The sequence below is a fragment of the Aegilops tauschii genome, chromosome 5 (genome assembly GCF_002575655.3).
Source record: "Aegilops tauschii subsp. strangulata cultivar AL8/78 chromosome 5, Aet v6.0, whole genome shotgun sequence".
NCBI classification, from domain to species: domain Eukaryota; kingdom Viridiplantae; phylum Streptophyta; class Magnoliopsida; order Poales; family Poaceae; genus Aegilops; species Aegilops tauschii.
In genome coordinates, this window is record NC_053039.3 from 373251115 (window position 1) to 373277442 (window position 26328).

Here is a 26328-nt window from a genome sequence, read left to right on the forward strand (position 1 = left end):
CGAGCTCTTCGCAATGCTAAAGGCTGCGGAGGTAGAAATCAAAAAGGAGCATCACGTGTTGATGGTCAATAAGACCACTAGTTTCAAGAAAAAGGGCAAAGGGAAGAAGAAGGGGAACTTCAAGAAGAACAGCAAGCAAGTTGCTGTTCAGGAGAAGAAACCCAAATCTGGACCTAAGCCTGAGACTGAGTGCTTCTACTGCAAGCAGACTGGTCACTGGAAGCGGAACTGCCCCAAGTATTTGGCGGATAAGAAGGATGGCAAGGTGAACAAAGGTATATGTGATATACATGTTATTGATGTGTACCTTACCAGAGCTCGCAGTAGCACCTGGGTATTTGATACTGGTTCTGTTGCTAATATTTGCAACTCGAAACAGGGACTACGGATTAAGCGAACACTGGCCAAGGACGAGGTGACGATGCGCGTGGGAAATGGTTCCAAAGTCGATGTGATCGCCGTCGGCACGCTACCTCTACATCTACCTTCGGGATTAGTATTAGACCTAAATAATTGTTATTTGGTGCCAGCGTTGAGCATGAACATTATATCTGGATCTTGTTTGATGCGAGACGGTTATTCATTTAAATCAGAGAATAATGGTTGTTCTATTTATATGAGTAATATCTTTTATGGTCATGCACCCTTAAAGAATGGTCTATTTTTAATGAATCTCGGTAGTAGTGACACACATATTCATAATGTCGAAGCCAAAAGATGCAGAGTTGATAATGATAGTGCAACTTATTTGTGGCACTGCCGTTTAGGTCATATCGGTGTAAAGCGCATGAAGAAACTCCATAATGATGGACTTTTGGAATCACTTGATTATGAATCACTTGGTACTTGCGAACCGTGTCTCATGGGCAAGATGACTAAAACACCGTTCTCCGGAACTATGGAGAGAGCAACTGATTTGTTGGAAATCATACATTCAGATGTATGTGGTCTGATGAATATTGAGGCTCGTGGCGGATATCGTTATTTTCTCACCTTCACAGATGATTTGAGCAGATATGGGTATATCTACTTAATGAAACATAAGACTGAAACATTTGAAAAGTTCAAAGAATTTCAGAGCGAAGTTGAAAATCATCGTAACAAGAAAATAAAGTTTCTACGATCAGATCGTGGAGGAGAATATTTGAGTTACGAGTTTGACCTACATTTGAAACAATGCGGAATAGTTTCGCAACTCACGCCACCCGGAACACCACAGCGTAATGGTGTGTCCGAACGTCGTAATCATACTTTACTAGATATGGTGCGATCTATGATGTCTCTTACTGATTTACCGCTATCATTTTGGGGTTATGCTTTAGAGACGGCTGCATTCACTCTAAATAGGGCACCATCAAAATCCATTGAGACGACGCCTTATGAACTATGGTTTGGCAAGAAACCAAAGTTGTCGTTTCTTAAAGTTTGGGGTTGCGATGCTTATGTGAAGAAACTTCAACCTGATAAGCTCGAACCTAAATCTGAAAAATGTGTCTTCATAGGATACCCAAAGGAGACTGTTGGGTACACCTTCTATCACAGATCCGAAGGCAAGACATTCGTTGCTAAGAATGGATCCTTTCTAGAGAAGGAGTTTCTCTCGAAAGAAGTGAGTGGGAGGAAAGTAGAACTTGATGAGGTAACTGTACCTGCTCCCTTATTGGAAAGTAGATCATCACAGAAACCAGTTTCTGCGACACCTACACCAATTAGTGAGGAAGTTAATGATAATGATCATGAAACTTCAGATCAAGTTATTACTGAACCTCATAGGTCAACCAGATTAAGATCCGCACCAGAGTGGTACGGTAATCCTGTTCTGGAGGTTATGTTACTAGACCATGACGAACCTACAAACTATGAAGAAGCGATGGTGAGCCCAGATTCCGCAAAATGGCTTGAGGCCATGAAATCCGAGATGGGATCCATGTATGAGAACAAAGTATGGACTTTGGTTGACTTGCCCGATGATCGGCAAGCCATTGAAAATAAATGGGTCTTCAAGAAGAAGACTGACGCTGACGGTAATGTTACTGTCTATAAAGCTCGACTTGTCGCGAAAGGTTTTCGACAAGTTCAAGGGATTGACTACGATGAGACCTTCTCACCCGTAGCGATGCTTAAGTCTGTCCGAATCATGTTAGCAATTGCTGCATTTTATGATTATGAAATTTGGCAAATGGATGTCAAAACTGCATTCCTGAATGGATTTCTGGAAGAAGAGTTGTATATGATGCAACCGGAAGGTTTTGTTGATCCAAAGGGAGCTAACAAAGTGTGGAAGCTCCAGCGATCCATTTATGGACTGGTGCAAGCCTCTCGGAGTTGGAATAAACGCTTTGATAGTGTGATCAAAGCATTTGGTTTTATACAGACTTTTGGAGAAGCCTGTATTTACAAGAAAGTGAGTGGGAGCTCAGTAGCATTTCTGATATTATATGTGGATGACATATTGCTAATTGGAAATGATATAGAATTTCTGGATAGCATAAAGGGATACTTGAATAAGAGTTTTTCAATGAAAGACCTCGGAGAAGCTGCATATATATTAGGCATCAAGATCTATAGAGATAGATCAAGACGCTTAATTGGACTTTCACAAAGCACATACCTTAACAAAGTTTTGAAGAAGTTCAAAATGGATCAAGCAAAGAAAGGGTTCTTGCCTGTACTACAAGGTGTGAGATTGAGTAAGACTCAATGCCCGACCACTGCAGAAGATAGTGAGAAGATGAAAGATGTTCCCTATGCTTCAGCCATAGGCTCTATCATGTATGCAATGCTGTGTACCAGACCTGATGTGTGCCTTGCTATAAGTTTAGCAGGGAGGTACCAAAGTAATCCAGGAGTGGATCACTGGACAGCGGTCAAGAACATCCTGAAATACCTGAAAAGGACTAAGGATATGTTTCTCGTTTATGGAGGTGACAAAGAGCTCATCGTAAATGGTTACGTTGATGCAAGCTTTGACACTGATCCGGACGATTCTAAATCGCAAACCGGATACGTGTTTACATTGAACGGTGGAGCTGTCAGTTGGTGCAGCTCTAAGCAAAGTGTCATGGCGGGATCTACGTGTGAAGCTGAGTACATAGCTGCTTCGGAAGGAGCAAATGAAGGAGTCTGGATGAAGGAGTTCATATCCGATCTAGGTGTCATACCTAGTGCATCGGGACCAATGAAAATCTTTTGTGACAATACTGGTGCAATTGCCTTAGCAAAGGAATCCAGATTTCACAAGAGAACCAAGCACATCAAAAGACGCTTCAATTCCATCCGGGATTTAGTCCAGGTGGGAGACATAGAAATTTGCAAGATACATACGGATCTGAATGTTGCAGACCCGTTGACTAAGCCTCTTCCACGAGCAAAACATGATCAGCACCAAGACTCCATGGGTGTAAGAACCATTACTATGTAATCTAGATTATTGACTCTAGTGCAAGTGGGAGACTGAAGGAAATATGCCCTAGAGGCAATAATAAAGTTATTATTTATTTCCTTATATCATGATAAAAGTTTATTATTCATGCTAGAATTGTATTAACCGGAAACATAATACATGTGTGAATACATAGACAAACAGAGTGTCACTAGTATGCCTCTACTTGACTAGCTCGTTGATCAAAGATGGTTATGTTTCCTATCCATAGACATGAGTTGTCATTTGATTAACGGGATCACATCATTAGGAGAATGATGTGATTGACTTGACCCATTCCGTTAGCTTAGCACTCGATCGTTTAGTATGTTGCTATTGCTTTCTTCAGGACTTATACATGTTCCTATGACTATGAGATTATGCAACTCCCGTTTACCGGAGGAACACTTTGTGTGCTACCAAACGACACAACGTAACTGGGTGATTATAAAGGTGCTCTATAGGTGTCTCCAAAGGTACTTGTTGGGTTGGCGTATTTCGAGATTAGGATTTGTCACTCCGATTGTCGGACAGGTATCTCTGGGCCCACTCAGTAATACACATCACTATAAGCCTTGCAAGCATTGTGACTAATGAGTTAGTTGCGGGATGATGTATTACGGAACGAGTAAAGAGACTTGCCGGTAATGAGATTGAACTAGGTATTGAGATACCGACGATCGAATCTCGGGCAAGTAACATATCGATGACAAAGGGAACAACGTATGTTGTTATGCGGTCTGACCGATAAAGATCTTCGTAGAATATGTGGGAACCAATATGAGCATCCAGGTTCCGCTATTGGTTATTGACCGGAGAGGTGTCTCGGTCATGTCTACATAGTTCTCGAACCGGTAGGGTCCGCACGCTTAACGTTACGATGACAGTTATATTATGAGTTTATATGTTTTGATGTACCGAAGGTTGTTCGGAGTCCCGGATGTGATCACGGACATGACGAGGAGTCTCGAAATGGTCGAGACATAAAGATTGATATATTGGAAGCCTATGTTTGGACATCGGAAGTGTTCCGGGTGAAATCGGGATTTTTCCGGAGTACCGGGAGGTTACCGGAACCCCCCGGTAACTTGATGGGCCTTAGTGGGCCTAGGTGGAAGAGAGGAGAGGAGGCCAGGGCAGGGCCGCACGCCCCTCCCCCCAGTCCGAATAGGACAAGGAGAGGGGGGCGGCGCCCCCCCTTTCCTTCCTCCCCTCCACCTCTTCCCCCTCTCTCTCCTAGTCCAACATGGAAAAGGGGGGGAGTCCTACTCCCGGTAGGAGTAGGACTCCTCCTGGCGCGCCTCTCCCCTTGGCCGGCCGAACCCCCCCCCTTGCTCCTTTATATACGGGGGCAGGGGGGCACCTCTAGACACACAATTGATCATTGATCTCTTAGCCGTGTGCGGTGCCCCCCTCCACCATATTACACCTCGATAATATCGTAGCGGTGCTTAGGCGAAGCCCTGCGTCGGTAGAACATCATCATTGTCACCACGCCATCATGCTGACGAAACTCTCCCTCAATACTCGGCTGGATCGGAGTTCGAGGGACGTCATCGAGCTGAACGTGTGCTGAACTCGGAGGTGCCGTACGTTCGGTACTTGATCGGTCGGATCGTGAAGACGTACGACTACATCAACCGCGTTGTGTTAACGCTTCCGCTTTCGGTCTACGAGGGTACGTGGATAACACTCTCCCCTCTCGTTGCTATGCATCACCATGATCTTGCGTGTGTGTAGAATTTTTTTGAAATTACTACGTTCCCAACATGATTGTAGTGTCGCGTTAGCAGCATCCTGCAGTAGTGGGTTGGAGACGAATGGAGTGCTAGTGTCCCCGAGAGGCGGGCCACGGGGAGGACAAGGGTGTGTGTGTCTAGCCTGTCCGTGCGATGTCTGTTTCACCCCAAACGCGGCGCAAGTTTGGGCCGGGAATGGGTCGAAAACAGACGAAAACCGGACATTTATCCGTTTGGGGCCGCTTGTTGGGCCGCGCTATTCGTCCGTTCTACCCCAAACGGACTAGGACGAATGGGATGGGGTCGCGCGCTGGAGTTAGCCTAACGGTTATCGAACATGCCACAGAGCATTCGATGAGAAAACCTTTCTAAGGCAACGACCGATTTTTATCATTTGGATAGAAATTACTCAATCATCAGGCACCATCGTATAACCTTTTCTTTTTTCCTTTTCCTTTTTAAGTTTTTCATAGGCCGCTGATGCGGGATGCAAATATAGTTGCGCATCGGTAATGGATGTGACGATAGGTGGGGGAGGTCGATGGACATGTGTGTAACTGCAATTGCGTGTTTGTGTGTGGGGGGTGCAGATGTGCAATTGCGCTACGCCAGAGTGTGAGCAATTGCAATTTCGCTTGGGCAATAGATGTGCAATTGCACTAGGCTTGCGGAGCGTGGTATGCGGTGCGTGTGACAGGATACAATTGTAGTTGCACATAGCCGACAAACGTGCATTTGCGCCAACATAGAGGGCATGTAATTGTAGTTAGGCTAGGCCAATCACCATGCAACGGTACTTGCACGTGGCTGCAGTTGTGCAAGTAATTGTAAAAAAACTAAAACCCACATGAATCACTGAACGTAGATCAGATGATTTAAAAGTTGGTGATTTTTTCAGCGAATACTCAAATGTTGCGTATCATTCCATTGATAGAAGAGTAGAGAAAAATGTACAGGTGAGGTTACATCACAAGAGACGTACGTTGAAAGGTGTGATAATGATGCTTAGAGCAGAAGGAAAGGTTCGCTGAGCCCAACTACAGTGAACAAACTCTATTTGAATCAAGCTTTCGCCCCCTTTTTTAAATAATGCAACCACCATATCCAGACAAGTAGTACAAGCGTCTTAACAAAAGTAAAATCAGTCTATTGGGGCATTAGCATAAACATAAACATGCCCAAAAGAAAGAAGGAAAGAAAATGGGAAAAAAGACCACCAAGTGGCCAGAAGCTCAAGTGTGCCGAGTCGAAGCCAGCTGTCGTGCTTGAGTAGTCATCGCATCCATGATAAGGACAAGCCGGTAGTGATACCACTGTGTAGAAAGCGGGTGTCAGTGTTGCAAGAATGCAAGGAATTTGAAAACAGAGTAAGAGGCCCATCACAGGAAAATCTGCTCAATAACCATCTTGTCATGCGTCGTCCACAGAGTTCAAGTCAGCACCACGAACACAAGGCAGAAAAGGCGTCTCCTCCTTTCGGTTTGTTTGGCACGGGTTTGGAGGAACCCAGCCAGGTGCAAGGCTTCCCGGTCAGGTCCCAGAGCGTGAGAGACTAAGCTCCAAAGTATCTTGCTGCAATGCAAGAGAATAAAATATGAGTACCAGTCTTTGGAACCACACAGAGGGGCATATTCCATCTCTGGAGCCATGCCACTAGGTCACCTCTATCTCAGATGGGGGGCAGTCTCGCAGTAGCTGACAAACAAAGATTTTGATGTTGAGAGGGAGGGGATCCTTTCGTAGAGGAAGGATCCAGGGCAGGAACGGTCTGCGGCACAAGGCATGGTAGGCGAAGCCAACCGAGAAAATCCCTGAGGGTGTTAGTCAGCACGACATGGTGTCCGGATAGTCTGCGAGCACCGGAGAGAGGGTATCCAATAAGTTGGCCCACTCCTCCGCCTCCACATGGTCAAATGACCATAGGAACATTATGTTCCACTGGCCATTTTGAGCCGCCGTGGAAACCAAAGTCAACAGATTTGAGCAAATAGAAAACACGTTTGGGAACTTCGTACACAATGTAGACCCCTCCCACCCAGCCAAGATAGGGTCCCCTCTCCACTACCAACGGAAAGTGTAAGCCCAAGCCGAATCTCATGCTTGATCCATTGGATGGATAGCCAGAATTGAGAGCCCTCTCGGTGCTCATAGGCAAGTAGGGGTCGGGCATGTAGGTACTTCACTTGAAAAAGTTGAAGCCAAAGCCCCGCTTCCCATGAAGGATCCGCTAGACCCACCTAAGCAGGATGGAGCCATTCATGTGACGGGACATAAGGATGTCAATCCCTTCCAGGTCCTTAGGTAGGGAGATATCAACCCACTCCACAATACGGTATTTCTATTGGCCATCCACCGTCTACCAGAAGAAGCGGGAAAAGTCTTCATCAGAGCAGCTATGACCCCCCCCTCTCGCAGTATATATAACCCCATCATATACATGGGAAGACTAGAAAGGGAGGAGTTGATAAGCAGGGTCATACTCCCTTTAAACATAATATGCCCGCACCAAGGCTCAAAGACGTGACCCGTCCCATAAGCAGGTCGAACTCACTTAGGGGTATCCTCAAATCCGACATCAGCATCCCTAAGTAAGCAATGAGAAAGGAGGACAAACTCTAGTTTAGGTTGTCCGCAATCCGCTGCCACTCATCATCCGAGTACCCAAAAACTATAACTGCGGTCTTGTCAAAGTTAATCCGGACATGGCCTCGAAGCATAGGAGGAACTTGAGATTAATAATATCAAGATTCGAACCTCCCGCCATAATCATGGTATCATTCGCATGTTGCAGATGTGTGACACTCCCACCACGTATTAAATGCCCAACCACACCAGTGATATGGCTGACCATCCTAGCTTTATCCGGGATAGCCACAAGGGCGTCAACCACAAAGTTAAAGGGGAGGGGTGAAATAGGATCTCCCTGCCTCAACACTCAGGAAGACCTAGAAAAGGGGCATACCTCCCATTAATATTAATGGCGGTGCTGCCATACCGAACCAAACTCATGATCCACGAACACCACCGAGCATCGAACCCTCGTCTCTCAAGAGCTAAGTGAAGAAAGGACGAATCGAGGCAATCGTAGGCCTTCTCGAAATCTAGGTTAAGAAAAAACGCCTTTATGCAAGCGTGTCCTAACCTGATGCACTATCTCTTGAAGCGCCAAAAATCTGTCATGAATATGATGACCCTCCAGGAAAGCATATTGGTATGGGTGAGAAACACGCTGCACCAACGGGGCAAAGTGTGATGCAAATACCTTTGAGAAAATCCACTACAACCTATTAATAAGGGTAACTAGCTGAAAGTGTTGAATGTCCGTCGCCCCGACTATTTTGGGGATCAGGGTAATGGCACCAAACTGAGCCAAGACATGTCAAGAGTCGCAGACTCCCATTATAGAATTCCTTAAACATAGGCATGACCAACGGGTGCAGCAATGGCTAGAACTTTTAAAAGAAGGCCACCGGTAAGCCATCGGGAATGATGTCGAACTAGCCTTCATCCCAACAATGGCTCACCCCACCTCCTATGGCAAGAATGGCATAGTGAGGTTGCCATTCTCACTCGCAGATACTTTGGGCTCTACTGGCCAACAATTCTTCCAGAGAAACCCCCAAGCGGGGTTTCACTGTGAAGAGATCCTTATTGGAGTAAATGTGGACCACGTCTCCCCAGATTGCTCGAGGAGGACATCCCCGTCCCACAAACACGGGATAGAACACTTTTGCCGCCTCAAAATAAGCGGTGTTGGTGCCCCCCTTCAAAAGCCAATTTTGACCCCTCTCCCCCTCCCCGCCAGAAGAGCTCCTTAAATTATTTTAAGGTGCGCCAGAAGAGCTCCTCACCCTTGAAGATTTCCATAAGGGAGCTCTAGGTTAGGGTTTAGGGCTGAAGCCACTTCGGCAAGCACATCCACTGACTTAATCTGATCGAGAAGGGCTCCCTTACACTACTAGGAAAATGCTTATAGATAGAAGTTTAGCAGTAGCGCCTGTTTAAGCACCCACGCTACTGGTATTTACCAGTAGCGCCTGGTACAGAAACACGCTACTACTACTAAATAACAGCAGCGTTCGTTAGCTTGGGCCGCGCTGCTGTTACATGGGCCGCAGGGAAAAAAGGTAGCCCACTTACCTGTAGCGTTTGTTTCGAACGGGCGCTACAGCTAGTGGGCTTAGCAGTAGCGCCGGCCTCTACCCAGCGCTACTACTAGAGGAAAGGAAAACCGGCCCGCGCGCCCCCCGCACCCCTCACTCTCACATCGATCCCCTCCGCCCGACGCCGCCGCCGCGGTTAGGGTTCCTCCCTGGCCGCCTCAACCCCGCCGACGGCGCCGTGCACCGCCACCACGCGCTGTCGCCTCTCGCCTCCTCCGACGCTCCAGCCCCATAAGTCCCTCTCGATCTCCTCCTCCCTACGCGCGCCACCACTAGGCTACGATCGATTCGTCGCGGCGGCTCACCATGTTTTTGGATTTCGCGTGGGGGAAAGGGATTTAGGGATTGCACGGTGGCTCCGCACTTCGATGCGACGTGTTCCAGGCTTGTTTCCTCGCGTAATTGGGGAGAGAGTAGAGAGAGGGGTTAGGTGAGAGAAGTAGAGGCTTTTTGTTGCTCACCGAAAGTTGGGTTTCAATTCTTGATTAGTAGTTTAGCACATATATGAACACCACTGGTTGTTGGAACTAATCCAGATGCACAAGTTTGGTCAGCCAAAATCTTGGTCGAATCCAGGAGACAGAAAAGGAAGTGGGTAGAGGCGGGAGGGGGGGATTGAGGGCTGCAGAAGGGAGCGAGTGAACTGACCTGAGCGATTGCGCTTGGATTTCGGCATGGCAGAGGCTTGGTTTCTTCTTCCTTGGCTGTTGTCCCTGGAGCAGTGGCGGCGGTGGTGCCTAGTGTTCTAGGGTTTAGAAAGGGGTTCTCTCTCTCGTCCCGCCTTGACGAAGTAGAGGCGCAGACCAGGCCTGAGTTGGGCTAGAGCAGGCATATTAGATAGAGGCCCGAGCGGTTGATGCAAAGGGAAGCATACACTTGCAGTCTTGTTTCATTGCCTTTTAGGAGTAGGAGGAGGTCAGCCGGTGACGGCATCGATCCACCAGCACCCGGCCGTTAATGGAATGATGGACCCAAATCGCTATCCATCTGATGCTGTTAGTGAGCCCATTTTGGTAGATTTCAGAAAAAGAAAACACAGAGAGACAGAGAGTTGTATCTGATCTAAAAGGGGGGTGTTTGCCTTTTATAGTTTTAGTTATTGTGCATCTGATGCCAAAGGTGGAATGGATGTTTACTTATTGTGTTTTGTGAATCTTGTGTCGTGCTGTTTTGAAAGATTCTAAGATGGTTCAACTTTTGGATGTGGGAATAGATAAAGTGTTCCCCTGGATTGATCCACTTAGTTCAGTTGTCCTTGATGAGGATGGAAGTGTTTTTACCCTTGTGTCAGGGCTGGGAGTTGTCCTTTATGAGGATGGAAGAGTTATTGCTCTGCTTTGCCATGCTTGCAGAGATAATGCATAATTGATATTTGTGTAAATAAATGGTATTTTATCTATTGATGATCTTATTGCTGCCTTATAGCTGCCTCGATTAATGTGTGAATAAATGGCATTTTATCTACTAATAATGCAGAATTAGGCTGTTTTTGAACTACTTTTGCGTGTCTGCTTGCGCAATAATGGCAATATGCCATTTATCTTATTATTAGGCTTTGTTTGGGTTACATGATCTCTATTAGGTTATTGTCTGAACTGAACTACAATTTAGTTGTTATTTTGCTTTAGGGAAATGGCGCCACCACCACCACCATGTCGACGGTGCAAGTCAAGGTGCGCCAGCAGCCTTGCAACTGGCACGCTGTTCGGCATCTACTTCGAGTCTAGTTTTCTTCATGCGGCGGTAATAAATTATATGAAACTAGTAACCATTATTTTGTTTTTAGTGTTATTGGCATTAATGCATCGTGTATATATCATTTTGCTTATTGTACACAGATCGTCCCATGCAATGTGAGGTCGGAATTCAACAAGCTGACCGGAGACTCTGTGACCTTTGAGGCTCCTGGGGCCCCTACACTATGGAGGTCGAGAAAGGATGAAATATGACGCGGGTGGGAGGAGATGGATGGGTCCGTTTCATCGCCCACATGTGTATCACCGGTGGTGAGTTGATCAGCTTCTCCTTCAAAGCAGAAAGACTCAAGCTGGCCGTCATTTATGTCAACGAAGCAGAAGATGATGAGGATGATGACGACTTACTTGATGAAGCCATCGTAGCTCAAAGAATGAGGTTGAGCGAGGAGGAGGTGTGCAAACTATGGGAGATCATTCCGCCACGTGCTGACTTCGTCGGGGTGCCATTCGTGACCCGCCTGACAAGTACCATGGTTGATCGGCATGTCATGGTATGTTGCATTTACTGAGTACGATGATATATATGATTAGTGAATCTTATAAACTTAGTGAATCTTATATGTTTTATTGTTATACTTAGTGTAGAGTCCGATGATATATATGCTTAGCGAATCTTATATGCTTAGTGAATCCGATGATATATATTCTTTATTGTTATACTTAGTGTAGAGTCCGATGATATATATGCTTAGCTTGTATGCTTAGTGAATCCGATGACCTATATGCTTAGTGAATTCCATGATATATATATATATGCTTCGTGTAGAATCCAAAGAATTGTTAATAGTGTAGAATCCATATATACTTATTAGTAGAATTCATGCTTAATAGAAATGTAGTACTGTCTTTTAATAGTGTAGAATGTGTGAGGCTACTTATTAATTGATATGTTTTTCTTATTCAGAAATTGCCAAAGAGCCTATCTGAGAGTTGTGGTATCAAGTCTGATGAAGAAGGCTCTGCTGGAATATGCCTTACCGCCAGGGGCTCCGTCACCACCTGTGTGTACGTCGTGGACACGGACGGTCGCACACACTTCAACTCGGTTGGGTGGAAGAGCTTCCTCGTCGGCAAGAATCTTCATGTTGGATAGGCTATCCTAATTACTACCAGGAACACCCACCGCCCAGGCTTGAGGATGATGATTGTCATCAATATCATCTAGAACTACTTATGCATGCGTGTGGCTGCTGAACCATATAATGCTAGTATGACTACCTAGTAAACTTAGGGGCTGTTTGGTTGGTGACCTGAGCACCCTGCCTGAGAAAAATGGACGCCTGATAGTTGCCGGAGGTTCTCGTGACTTTTGCCTGCTGTGGCAGCCTTCGCAAGGTAGTGTTTGGTTCATCCCTTGAGCCTGAGAAATAAAATAATAATATCACACAGCATGCAGTACACGCATGAGCGCGTTGATCGCTCCTGCCTGAGTCAGGCCTCCGATTTTGGTGGCCTGACTCCGACTAATTAGCTGCCGGGTGAGCTCAGGTCAGGCTGCTAAAAAATTGGTCAGGCACCAACCAAACAAGACGTAGGCCAGTGTCCGGCTTGCTCCCGGCTAGGCAGATTTCTCTTAGGGTAGCAACCAAACAGCCCTTTATCAACAATGATCTATTCATGCATTATTGACTACTATATATGAGTTTGTGAGATTGTGTGGTTCATGGTTTTCAATTTCAGTTTAGAAAAAAATTCAGCACCAGCCGAAATCACTGAAATTCAGTGAAATTCAGTGATTTTAGTTTGCATTTCGGCCAAAGGCCGAAATATTCACTTGAATTTAATTAAATATTTGAAAATTTTGAAAAATATTTCAAAAAATATTTCATTTCCTGTGTACTATTGAAATTGCTGAAATATTTTGGCCGAAACGTAATATTTCAGTGTCTACTGAAATGAATGAAATTCAGTGAATTTCATTGAAATCTCACTGAAAGTGAAAACCATGGTGTGGTTATATTAAATGTGGTGTTGTCGTTAATGTTTGTGAGATGGTTCTGTGAACTTAGTTTATTTGCACTGGACTTGTCTTGATTTTCATGAATATTGCATCTGACTTCTTTTTATTATTTTTAATTTCTATTTACCTAGTTGTAGCGTTGGAAGAAAATAGGACGCTACTACTACGTGATGATAGTAGTAGTGTTGATAGAGAAAGAGGCGCTACTACTAAGTATTTTAGCTGCAGCGCTTGTTTAGAAACGCGCTACTGTTAAATAATAGCTGTAGCGCTCTAATAGTAGCGCGGGTGCCCGCGCTACTGGTATGTAAAAAACTAGCGCCATTAGTAAGGTTTTCTGTAGCAGTGTTACGAGCCGGAAGCTCCGCACAAGACTAGCTCTCCAGCTTCGCATAAACTGCCTAATCAATCTGACACAGTGATGCCAAACATCAGTGGCAGAGAAAACCCTGGGGGGTGGCGACCGCCGCCTCCCACTTAAGTCGCACAACTTCCACAAAGCCTGGCTGATGAAGCCAGAAGGTGACATAGCGGAACCACGTCCTCCTGGATAGCTTGCACCAGGCGGGAGGCGGAGGGCCGAGAGCCGTTGACGATACAGCCATTCCGGTGCTTTCAGAGTTGTCAGGCCGTGATCATGATGAGCGACGATAGGCCTCGGCGCTGATCCAAGGAAGAGTCGATGGAAATAGCAATCCCGTTATAGAATAGCTTGAGTTAGGTTTCTTTTCAGGTGACCATTGCTATGTTTGATTCTACGTTCCTTGTCATTATGTTCCAAACAAGAAACAGTTAACAGCTAATAACATTAGAGCACCATCGTTAAACAACAGTAGATGTGCGGTCCCGTGCCTACTTGAAGCGCGGGCACTGCACCGTGCCATGTCCGGAGCATGCATGCAGAGTCTTGTGTAATTTGCTGAAAATCACTTGGCGATCACATGACTCGCTCGTGGTCGTGGCAAAACAGCATGTCTGCACGCACGAGATTCGATCTTTCAGTGTTGTGTCGCGCGTGCGAGGCTAATCTAAGCAAGCTCCATCAAGATCCACCCAGAGTTAGCGGCCGTCACATGCGTGTATTTATGGCCTTGGTCGGCATTCTATAAGGTTTTGATCGATCGATCCACTCTCGAGTTCGCCTCACCTAACCCCTGGTCAAGCCTTGGGCGAATACACAAACCTGGCGCCTCAGGCTGCTGCTGCTGCTGATAAGTTTTTGTATCCATCCGAAGTACGGTGTCCGAATCATCTGCCGGTTCGGAAGACAAGTCACGCGGGGACAAGATCGTTATTGATTTATTTCTTTCACGAGTGCAATACTACTACCTGGGTAGTACGTAGATCCAACAACAACGAAGATGGATGGCATGGCAGTATGGCACCATTACTTTGCATGATGCGTCCGTAGGCAGGTGCACGTATGCCCCACGGGCACGAGAGGCGCGTGCATGGACGGATGGACCGGTGACAAAGTTATTCTCCCGTATGGCGCCGGCCGGGGCTCTCGAGATGCGCACCAACTGCGACAGTGCGTCGGTCCAGCTTTGCTGGTAAATTCAGGAGGGGGCGGCAAAAGGAACAGGGGCATATTGACGTGCACGCCACATCGCCGTGCTGGCTGATCGGAGAGAGCGTTGAGCACGGCGAAAGCGAGCCGATGCGTCGAGCCAAGTTGCTTGCCGATCGATGGATTTTAACATTCCCCCGGGCGGTGAGGGAATAATCGCACGCCGGGCCAGGCCGAAGCTCTACGCCTCCAACTGTAATTAATTGCGTTTCACCTCCTCAGTGGCTCTCCCGCGGTGGCAGCGCAGTGACACTGGAGTGATCTACCCATAGTTTAGCCGGGCCGGCCATGCCCGGCCAAAGACGCGCCAGTAAAAAGCGGGGCGAGATGGGATCGCGCGCCGGCCGAGACTAGTCGTCGTCACGCCTTCGTCCCGGTCTTGGACGCGTCGTCCCCGCCACGCCACGGCACAGGCGAGCAAGCAGCTGGTGTTACTGTGGTGCCGGTGGGTCTCCGGGCGAGCAAGCTGGGCTAGGCTAAGCAGCGGCTGATCCGGCAGAGCGAATGTACGTATGCGGATTGCATCGGGGTTGTGTCCAGAGCGCGACGTACGGTGCGGGTCATGCATGTCGCCAGCCCGGTCAAACGAGTTTTATGTTCGCCATGGGACGTTTGCAACTTGACGCGTGAGCTCCGATACAAATGGTTTTGGGTCATCGGGGACCGACTATGGGGCTGTACGTGGACCACGAAAACCTTGAAAATTGGGGTGATTTTGGTGAAAGCATGCAAGGGCATCAGCATCTCCGCCGCTGGTTCAGGCCTTCAGGCTCGGACCCATGGGTCAGCCGGGTTACCGTGGACAAAATAACCAAAGTGTCTAGGCTAATTTCAAAAATAATTTACCTTGAAGTAAACTTTCGAAGTGGTACACACATTCTATTAATCTATATCAATATCTATACCTACTGATAAAGCAAGGTGCGTTTCTCAAAAAAAAAAAATCATCCGTTCATCATTAAAAATAACTTTCTTCTATCCAAGGTGGTACTAAACTTTTGTGCGTCCATCTGCAAGAAAAGAAAAACAGTTTTGTCAATTGGTGTCTATCTTACTAAGATACTGGTGCAACTTAAGGTGCTGGTGCTCCACCCCGCTCTAAGAAGTATGACTGTGATTTGCCTAGTAGATTGCGTTCCCGGAGGACACTTTCTCCATTTCGTCGGTACTGGTAACAGCGGATCTTGACCTCGTTTCTTTTTCTAAGAAAGCTGACCATCCTAAGAGACTAAGAGATCAGCATCATACTAAGGACTGTGTCGAGCAAGGTCCGAAGGGATTTGAGTTCCACTGTTTCCCAGGTAAAAAGGTTAGTGGCAACACCACCATTCAAAAGAATGAGCACCTGTCATGCACGAAAACAGCAAGCTGGCGGACTAATTTCGCAGAGGACCAAGAACCTCAAATTCCCCTCTTGCTGATCCCGGCACGGAAACATAAGTTAGCCAAACCGAGCACTTCCCATTGACAGGAGAACCCGAGTGCAACCGGCGCACACGCCTTAGACGATTTCTATTTTCTTTAGTTTAGAATTAGTCTTTAATTTAGGCCGCGGGTTTCTACAAATTAGGTTAGGCCAAGATATTTGAACTTGCGCAAACCAACCAGTTCTCCCATTTTTCCCATGTGGATCAAAACCCGAAGTACTGCTCGACAGTTCATGCTTTGCCCTTTGCAGATGCTAGTACAGTCCTATTTCAGTCAAAAGTAGAGTCTGTTTGACCAGCGAAAGCCTCACTAGTTCCTTCTTCCCGTTCACTATTCCCGTAGCCTGATACGAGTTATTTAGTTCGCGTCTCCTTGTTCTTGGGAAGAACCGAAGGTTCATTCGCGGCACTCGTGGACATAGTTGTATTCCAGACCCTCTTTTTTCCCTAAAAAACTAATAAATCAAAACAAGAGAAAAGCATAAGCGAAAGCTCGAGTCGAAGACATTACGGGTGTGTTACGTCAGAAACTTCCTCAATCTTGTGCCTGTTCCGGAGCGAGTCAGTAATTTCGTACGTGGGCTGCACGCGCTGCGACCCAACAAAGCTAGCCCATTTATTTCTTGCCCACGCAGCTGGGAAGCCTTATTTACTGCACAGGGCCGCTAATAGTCGTAGTTTCGCATAGGCCGCCAAAATTGGCGGGCCCGTTTACATTTTTTCTTTGTTCTGTTTCTTTTTTTATTTTCTTTTTATCTCTCCTTTTCTTTTATCTTTCCCTTTTCTTTTCCCCTTCCATGTTCATTTCCTTTTTTCCTTTGTCATAGATTCATTTTTTCAAAGAAATTCATATTTTTTCATTTTTTTCAAAAAATCTTCAGGATTTCAATTTTTTTCCTATTTTGAAAAATGTTTGAAACATTAAATTTTTCTTGAACTTCCAATTTTTTTTCATAATTCAATAAATGTTCATATTTTCTTATTTTATTTTTATGTTTTCTAAAATTGTTAGAGATTTTCAAAATGAATTTCCTTTTAAAAAACAATACAAATTCGAAAAATATTCATGTTCTATTGAATTGTTCAGAAATTCAAATTAATGTTTGTGTTTAAAACAAACATTTTCGAAAATTGTTTTCAATGTTCAAAACATGTTTCCATTTTAAAGGATTGTTCAAATACTAAAAAAAGTTTCTTTTCTTATAAAAGGTTCATGTTTTAAAAAAATGTGTGTGAATTGCAAAAAATCTTGCCGTTTGAAGTTTTGTTCGTCTTCTTCCAAAAATTAACGAAACTTTCAAAAAAAATGATCGCATTTGTTTTTAAAAAAATCGGGATTTCTAAAGTTGTTCACGTTTCGAAGAGTATTCAGCAATTATAATTATTACTTTATTTTTTAAAAATTTCAAAACAAAAAAATTTGTTTCGAAATGTTAAGTTACAGTATGTTCTGAAACATTCGCGCTGGCCATTTGTTAGCAGGAGCTGTTTGTTCGAGTGGCTAGCAGCACATGGTCGAGTTTTTGAGGTCGCGAGTTTGATCCTTCAACTCATCGTTTTTCTTAGATTTTTATTCAAGCCTTACAGACCCAGGTCGCTTTGGTGCCTACTAGTGGCTTGGCTGAGACGCAAACTGTTGTGTATCCCACGTGATATTTGACGATAAAAGAGAATATGTTGGTTTGGCTATAAATTTAAAAAATTGTGGGCAATGCCAATAAAAGAGGATATGCTGGTTTGGCTTTGACTAAAAAATGTGGGCATGTGACCGTTTCAAAAAATAAAGAGAATAAACCCTAGTGACTATCTGGTTATGCACTGATTATGCTAATGAAACGGGATTCCCTGAAATTAGTAATCCATCTGGTGATGTCATCATACGAGAGAGTGGTCGAAGCAATTATGCCCCAAAGGTCGCCGTGGAGCCACAAAATAAGGAGGCGACCACAACCTAGACTCGGAGGCGGACCCGGAGAAAAAAGAAGGCACGAGTATGGTGGTGGCGGCCACTCCGGCCAACCCCACCACTATGAAGATCTAGCGGACCAAACATGACCCGTGAGAACACCGCAGCTCCTCGCCCTGTCGCCCCACCGCTGCAGAGACTGTTTTGATGGACACATCAATTATCTCTCCTGATGCTTCTCACAAAAAAAATCTCTCTCGTTTCAACGCACGGGCATATGTGATATTAAATCACAAAATATAGTAAAGTCGAGTTGATATGCGCGGTGTGATGTGGATTGTGTGTGTGCACGCGGTCTAATGTGGGTTGTGTGTGTGTGGATTAGAGCCAATTATTTAGGGTGTCCAGGCTGACTTAGCTTTCCTTAGTTACTCCTTCTACTACTTTTTCTGGTCATCAACATTTTATTTTGATATTTTTTGCAAATTAATGACCTTTTTATAAAAAATGCATGATGAACATTATTCAGATACAAGTTTTTTAAATAATCAATGACCATTTTTAAGACACGCTGTATTTTTTTTAAATACATGATATACATGTGAAAAGACATGTTGAACATCTTTTAATAAAATGATATACATTTTTTGCAAACACATGATGAATATTTTTTAAATGCATTTTGAAAAAGTCATCATATTTTTCAATATTAAAATATTTCAATAATATTCTTAAGAGGATATTCTGAATTTAAATTTAAATTACATATATAAAAGAAAACATATCTTATTGGGCTGTGACTGTGGCTAGCCCAGTTAGCACTTTGTGGGCCTTTGCCCGCGTATAGCAGCCATCGGATCGAGCCTGCTCAGTATATCTAGCCCGCCAGTTCTGTAGTAGCCTACTCAGCCGAGACTACCATGGAGAACACAAGCAAAATAAATGTTGATGCCGCATTATCCAGGAATGCAACAGTAGCAGCAGTGGCAGCGGTGTGCAGAGATAACTTGGGGAATTACTTGGGAGCTTCATCTATCACTTTGGTGGGAACTTCAGATCCAACCACGCTGGAAGCGTGTGCAGTTCGCGAAGCTTTGGCCCTAGCAGATGACCTCTATGAACGTTGAATATACGTTGCTTCAGATTGCAAGATTGTTATTGACGACATCAAGCAGAGAAGTGCAACACTATACGGAGTAATTTTAGAGAAATCAAAGATCGCTCCAGTACTTTTACTAGTTGTGTTTTTACTCATGAATTTAGGAGCTCGAATACCGAGGCTCACAATTTAGCGAAGCATGCTCTCTCACTTGGGGTTAGGCAATCCGGATGACCTTATCTTCGTCTCTATAAACATTGTGATGAATTAATAAAAAGCTTCGCGAGATTGTCTCAAAAAAAAAGTTCAGACCCAATTGACCATGCAACTCACTGCTCCATTTTTCTATTTTCCCAACAATACAACAAGTATCCAGGAGCCGATCTATATTGTTTTTGTGTCGTAGCATCATTGCATTGCTTGGTAACAACTCGCTTGTCTACAATCCACCTTCCGGAATGAATCCAGCAAAACCGACGCACCCAACAATGATTTTTACAAAGTTAATATTTCCAAAAAATACTGAAAAATAGGTAACAAATACAAAATATATGTACCATTCCATGAGAACCCAAAATCAATGATTGTTTTGAACTCTTGAAAGAAGAAAGTATATATAGTGATGATGGCTATCACATGCCATATCAAAAGCTCAATTTAAATTATGTTTCATAGTAGGAGTTTCCTTTTTATTGTTGCGGGTCAATTCTTTATTTTATTTTTATAAATAGACACCGTTGTATATTATTTTTTGCAAGGAAAGGCCAAAGGTCATATATAAGTAGAGCAAACTCTTACATAAACTACAAATACATCTAAATCCTTGGGGGTGTCAAAGTCTTCCTCCTCCTGCATCCACCATCAGCGAGCCGTGAGCAACACTTGATTCAAAATTGTAGAAACCTAAAAGCTTGTAGAAGCAACAACTGAGAAGTTGTCGATGTAGACCTGAGACGTCGATGGTCATGGTATGGGGAGCAAATCAATGCCCCAGAGAACAAAACACCGAAGAGGCAAAGTTATCGCCCAGATCCCGTCAGATGGATTCGTGGAACACAAACCTCAAATGCTTCATGAAAAAAAGATTGGCCAGTCTTTGTCGATCGAGATTGGTGGGTGGCAACTGCAGGTGACACCAAGAAGCATCGCCGGAACAACGACATCATCAAGCAGAAAAGCGTGACATATTCTGGTTCGAGAAACATGTTAGATTTTGAATATTTTCAAAATTTGCGAATTCAGAAAATATTCATGGGTTTATAAGAACACACATTAAAAAAATCAATTTTACGATCATGATTCTTTATGAAATCAATGATTTGTAAAAAACAAACAATTTAAGAAAATTTTCACAAAGTTTAGAAAATATTCATGAGTTCATGAAATCTTTGTGAATTTTATAAAGTGAAAGGAAAGTAGATTAAAATAGGAAAAAGGAAAAACTAGGAAAACCACCTTAGAATCCACGAAGAACACCACCGGAAATAAGTTTCCGCCAAATAAACCGTTGAGAAAAATATGCCCGGAACTTGGGTCAAAAGACCAACAAAATGAAAATTGATGAATAAATCGGCTCGCTCCGTACTAGTAGTCGTCGCTAGGTGGTCTACGGATCTGGTTGTATATTTTACTTCTGGTGTTCTACCGTGAAAGTTGATGACTAGACCGGAAGTTTTCTCGCAAAAGAAAGACCAACCAAATGAAAATTGGTTTAGATGGGCCGTCCCATATTGCTGATTGAGTGTGTGATTAGTACCGATACGGCACTATCCTTCGCTATGAGCGATGAATGGAATACTCCATTAGATAGTGGCCACCTTAATTTGAACTTCCAATAGACCACCTCTCGTCTTTTCTTGTACGTGCATGCATTCAAAATCAAGATCCCACTGCATGTAAGTATGAACTATGAAGTAAAAAACATTTTGTTTGTTTTTGCTGCTCGTTTTGATATTTGTTTAGATCCAAAAAGACATCTCTTTATTTTGTTAACTCGGGGGATTATCCCTTTTACCATTCCTTTTTTTTTCCGTGCCAAGGTCTTTGGAACAGGATCTCATACCGAATATTTATTTATTTCGAGGGAGTAGCGATTACAAAATTATAGCCATTTTGTTACTAGGTTGCTTACTAGGTTATTTAATGGCGGTCTCTAACTCTCTATGCATGTAACACTTGTATTTAACATTTCAATAGTCAATACCTAGATTGTGAATAATATTGTAATAACATATACATTATTAGCTAATAACCACAAATTATTACCGTGGTTAGGTGCAAACATTTCCTGGTATGTGTTTTATAAAATGTTGACTTAAAAATTTCAAGTCTGGACCCAAGTCAAAACATATAAAAAAAACCAGTTAGCTGCTAAATTAAGCCTACTACATATAAATACTATATTTGATGATTTCGGCAGCTTTTTGGGTTGAGATTTCGGGCCAAAAACTGGAGGCCCTGCATGGCTCGACCTTCGGGCTTGGGCCGTCGTACTAGGCTCTCCGTGTCTAGGTGTAATCATGATAATTGCTAAGATGATTCTTTTTTTTTCTACGGGGGAATTGCTAAGATGATACTAGCGATAGTTTGTTTGGAGCTGGTGCTGATACAAAATTTCGTTGGAATATAACAACTATAGAAAAATTGAATCCTGGACAAGACGAACTTAAATTTCAAGACGAATCACTAATACGATTAATAGTTTTGGGAGATGAAATAATTTTTGAAAATGTAAATTTAGCGATTAATGTAGATGATTTCATCATGACTTGTAAAATTGATGTGTGCATGCAACCTCTCCCAGACGAAGGAGCCCCATTGTGAGGGCACATCAATGGAAGACAAAAGTGCATACATATAGATTGTCTCAAACGATAAGATATTTGTATTCTCGCAGCGACTATAACTCACCTTACTATATACTCCCTTTGCAAACTAATATAAGATCTTTTACATCAGTAGAGGAAGTATTTGGAAGTTTACAATAGGCCGTGGTAGACAGTAGCGTGACCGAGTGCATTGACGCGCGGCAGTCACGATAATAAGCAAATCACAACCCAGAAAAAACAAAACATGGGCGGGTACCTGTCATTCGCGGTCCGGCCCCAAACGTACCGCTCGGCCCCAAAACAAAACAAAACATGCGGGTTCCTGTCAGCCGGCGTCAATCTTTAACTTTTAAAAACCAGCAGGCCTGGCGGTCCGGCCCGGTCCGGCGCAGCCGCGCCCGTCACGTGGAAACAAAACGTACCGCTCGGCCCCAGGCCCCTCCCCTCCGAAGTCTCCGTCCACCGCACGCCCCTCTCCGCCCGCCACGGCACGGACGGAGAAACGCGACCAGGGAAAAACCACTCAAGTCTAGTGGTACAGTGCCATCTGCTCCTGCCACCACGGCACCACCGCACCCCTGACCGTAATAATCAATCACCACAGGAGTCGGTGCAACCGAAACGTCACGAAGACGGCAGGTAGGTGACCCGGTCTCATCATCATAATCCAGAATTCCCGGTCGGTAGATTATATCATGGCAAATGCGTGCCATGTGAGCTGCGAGCGTAGCTAGCTAGCCAGCCATCGGGCAGAAGCAACCGACCCGTTTCGACGATCGCGAGAGTACATAGCCCGCAGCGGCGGGCACGAGGCGGAACATTCCGAGTTTCCCAGGCTCCAAGAAGAAGAGGAAGAAGAAGCGCGGGGCGTTCTGCTGCGGATCCTGTGATGCAGGCGCCCGCCGAGAGAACGTGGTCGCCGATGTCCACGGAGGCCAACCCCTATGCCATGCCGGCGCCGGCGCAGAAGAGTACGTGCGCGCCGCGCGGTGGCGGAGCTCACCGACCTAATAGTAAATTGTGAATTTGTTACTGTCTATCTGGCCGCTGATGGAAACGAACTCTGTTGTTACTTGTTACGCTACCTACGCAGGCACCAAGGAGACGGTGAAGAACGCGCTGTCGCTGTGGGGGCGGAAGGTCGGCGAGGCGAGCAGGAAGGCCGAGGACCTGTCGCGCAACACATGGCAGCACCGTAAGTGCTAAACTAGTAACCACCCGAATGAATTTATGTTCTTGGACTAATTCGTGTGACCGATCTGCAGTTCGGACGGCGCCTAGCATGACGGAGGCGGCCGTGGGGAGGATCGCGCAGGGGACCAAGGTGCTGGCGGAGGGCGGCCACGACAGGATCTTCCGGCAGGCCTTCAGCGCCCCGCCGGACGAGCAGCTCCGCAAGTCCTACGCCTGCTACCTCTCCACGTCCGCCGGCCCGGTCATGGGGGTCATGTACCTCTCCACCGCCCGGGTCGCCTTCTGCAGCGACACCCCGCTCTCCTACGAGGCCCACGCCGGCGACAACACGGAATGGAGCTACTACAAGGTACGTACACTCCAGTTTTTACTCTGGTTATCAAGATGTGGTTTTGTGACAAGTTTAATCGTGGATGAACTGAACGGCGGTGACGCAGGTGGCGATTCCTCTGCACCGGCTGAGGGCGGCCATCCCGTCGGCCAGCAAGGTCAAGCCGGCGGAGAAGTTCATCCAGCTCGTGTCGATGGAGAACCACGAGTTCTGGCTGATGGGCTTCGTCAACTACAGCAGCGCCGTCGTGCACTTGCAAGAGGCTCTCAGCGGCTTCCACAACCTGCAAGCCTGACGACGACGACGACCCGCATCGCACACGCCTGCGGTCTGTGGTACTGGTATTTTCGCCAATCGTCAGACGTGGGAGTGTTTGTGCAGTTCCTACTGTTTTCATGTTGGCGTTGCAGAGGAGCCGAGTCATTGCAGCATGCTGTTTACTAAGAGCATTCAGACGACCGTGACAATATTATTTGTGGTGAAGATCATGGCAATATTGATTTTTTTTAACACTGTACAGACGCAAGCGCTCATATATGCGCACATACACTCATCTTCTATGAACGGACACACGCACACCATACCCCTATGAGCACCCCTATGAGCACCTCCGAGAGACTGAGCCGGCATATTATCTTAAGATTTTACGGATAAATGCGAGCATCAGAATTTGAACCTTTATGGGCTGAGGATATCACTACCCTACTAATCATCTAACCACAGGTTGGTTCGCACCGTGACAATATTGATGCGAGTAAAAATTTGGAAATCACTATATCCACATAATGTCCTTCCCAGACAATTTTTTTTTGGGAATTATAAGTGAAAAATTACATGGTTAGAGAACTTGTGTGTTTCGTCCTGCGAAAGAGGCCCACCTGTGTCAACAATGGCTAATGGCGTCCATCCCAAAGCACCAGGATGCCCCCACGGGTGAAAGAGGCCCGCCTTGATGTGTCAACAATGGCCAATGGTTTTCATCCCAAAGCACCAGGATGCCCTCACGGGTACCATTGGCCGGCCATTGCGCAAAGCTCCACTGTATCTCTGAGTTTTGCCTTTTGGCAACGGTGCACATTAGGAAGACCGACACAGGCTTCAAGTTCACCATGACGATGAGCGAACCTCTTCTGCAAGAGAAGATTCCTTTTTGGCCAAGCTCATCGCGCAAAAGCCTTTTGATGGGGTGATGTGGGTTGCTATGTGTGATTTTAGACAATTATACCGTAGACAAAAGCAAGCGAAACATGGATATGAGCCACATAAACTGTTTTCGGGCAGCCCACCAAACTTGTGAATTGAAGGAGATTCATCTCCAGACCCGTCACTTCACTTGTTGCAATGAGCGTGCGAACCCCACCTTGTCTAAGCTTGACTCCATTTCCTGCAACGCCGAATGTGACATTCATTTTCACTCCCATGTGCTCTATGCACCATCATCTTCCTTCTCCGATCAGTGTCCACTGATGCTTGCCGATGATAGTGGCCCTCGGAGGCCCCGTGCTTTCAATTTTGAAAACTTTCGGGCCTCCATCATGGGCATCAGCGATATGGTGCTTAAAGCTTGGAATGAGCACGCAACGGACACTGAGCCCGACCAAGTTTTGTTCCACAAGTTTAAGAGAACCGGGTTAATGCTCTTGGAATGGAGTAGAGGTGTTGACGCTCAAAAGTGGCACACTCATAAAAGTAGCTTAAGCTATGTCAAGATTAATTCAAATTTATGATTGGAAGTCACCTTCGGTTGTCTCTCTTTGAGAAGATCAAGATGGATATGAAGATGGTCTAAAACGGAGCTCGGATGCAAAAGTTATGACAAGTTCAGAGATGCTCATGTTGACACTAGATTAAAGAATGACATGAAACTCAATTAATATGGCCGCTGATGGAAAACGTTTCAACATGAAAGTTGTGCGTCTCGTAAATAATGTTGATTTTGATATAAAAATCATTTTAATCCAAGGTCGTATGCAAGCTATGGAGGCAAAACAAAGTCAGAAACAAAAGTTGCAGAGTTATTTCGGACCGACCGAGTTGATTTGACTCAGTGAGACCGAGTTCACTAGGTAATTCCGAGTGAAACCACTCGGAAATTCTGAGCGAGATACAGAAGATTACAGAAGGTTGGCCACGTTCACTCGGTGGGACCAAAGCAAACCATTCGGTGGCTCCGAGTTGACCCGGAAAATTGCCAAAGATTCCTGCCCGAGTTAGGTTAGTGTTTTTTATATTTTGGACGGAAATTTTAGTACTTTTCTTGTACGGTGAGTCTAGTCATCTCATAAATAGATGAGAGGTGACAGCCGATTGAACAACACACAATCGACAAATGAATATACTACTTTTTACCCTAGTTTTTACATCTCGCCCTTGTTCTTTCTCTCTCGTTCATCGTTCGTTCTTCGTCTTGAAGGGCAGCGATCCTCGAGGCTCTAGGAGCGGGCGAACCGACCTAGGGAATCCCATAGCCGCCGCGGGTCCAGACAGGGTCCCTCCTGAGCGCGTGGGGTTTTGGGTCCTCAAAAGCACCCGCCGGATTGCTTGCGTACCGCGCTTCCGGACGGGTCACCTTCGACGTGAATTGCAGTGCATCACCCTCGGCGTTGGAGGTACATGGTGACATGTTCGTGTGCGAACAAGAGGTCTATTTGAGTATTTGTCGAAGCCAAGATCCACCTTGATACCGATCTACTTGTCATCCTTCACCTTGACATGGCTCAAGAGAATCGACATCTTTCAAATGACAAGCTTGATATCTGGACGAACCTGAAAACAAGGGTGGTTAGTTTGGCCGTCATCGAGACGTCACATAAAAAGCAATGTGCCCATATTGCTAAGTTGAAAAAATGGGATGCTGACACCAATTTTTTCCACCAATGCATAAATGCTACATAAAGGAAGAATCACATACACCGACAAACAGTTGGGTCACT

The 26328-nt window shown here is 45.2% G+C and overlaps 2 protein-coding genes across 2 annotated transcripts; both read left to right on the top strand.

The window, feature by feature from the left end:
* The first annotated feature begins 9399 nt into the window (after positions 1 to 9399).
* LOC120965172 (uncharacterized) lies at positions 9400 to 12715 on the top strand. The gene is made up of 3 exons (XM_040390470.3): positions 9400 to 11066; positions 11162 to 11571; positions 11985 to 12715. The coding sequence occupies exons 2-3, from the start codon at positions 11269 to 11271 to the stop codon at positions 12171 to 12173; spliced, it is 492 nt and encodes a 163-aa protein (XP_040246404.1). The 5' UTR covers positions 9400 to 11066; positions 11162 to 11268; the 3' UTR covers positions 12174 to 12715.
* Positions 12716 to 22500: 9785 nt separating this feature from the next.
* Positions 22501 to 23914, top strand: LOC109740643 (GLABRA2 expression modulator). The gene is made up of 4 exons (XM_020299699.4): positions 22501 to 22841; positions 22964 to 23065; positions 23136 to 23413; positions 23502 to 23914. Exons 1-4 carry the CDS (start codon positions 22760 to 22762, stop codon positions 23688 to 23690), a joined length of 651 nt encoding a protein of 216 aa, XP_020155288.1. The 5' UTR covers positions 22501 to 22759; the 3' UTR covers positions 23691 to 23914.
* Positions 23915 to 26328: the final 2414 nt, after the last annotated feature.

Excerpts from the sequence above, each read along its gene's own strand:
- LOC120965172 (XM_040390470.3), top strand. The coding sequence starts at position 11,269 with ATGACGCGGGTGGGAGGAGATGGATGGGTCCGTTTCATCGCCCACATG. Across the intron at positions 11,572-11,984 it reads TGGTTGATCGGCATGTCATG|AAATTGCCAAAGAGCCTATC; the intron begins GTATGTTGCATT and ends TTTCTTATTCAG.
- LOC109740643 (XM_020299699.4), top strand. The coding sequence starts at position 22,760 with ATGCAGGCGCCCGCCGAGAGAACGTGGTCGCCGATGTCCACGGAGGCC. Across the intron at positions 22,842-22,963 it reads GCCGGCGCCGGCGCAGAAGA|GCACCAAGGAGACGGTGAAG; the intron begins GTACGTGCGCGC and ends CTACCTACGCAG. Across the intron at positions 23,066-23,135 it reads GCGCAACACATGGCAGCACC|TTCGGACGGCGCCTAGCATG; the intron begins GTAAGTGCTAAA and ends ACCGATCTGCAG.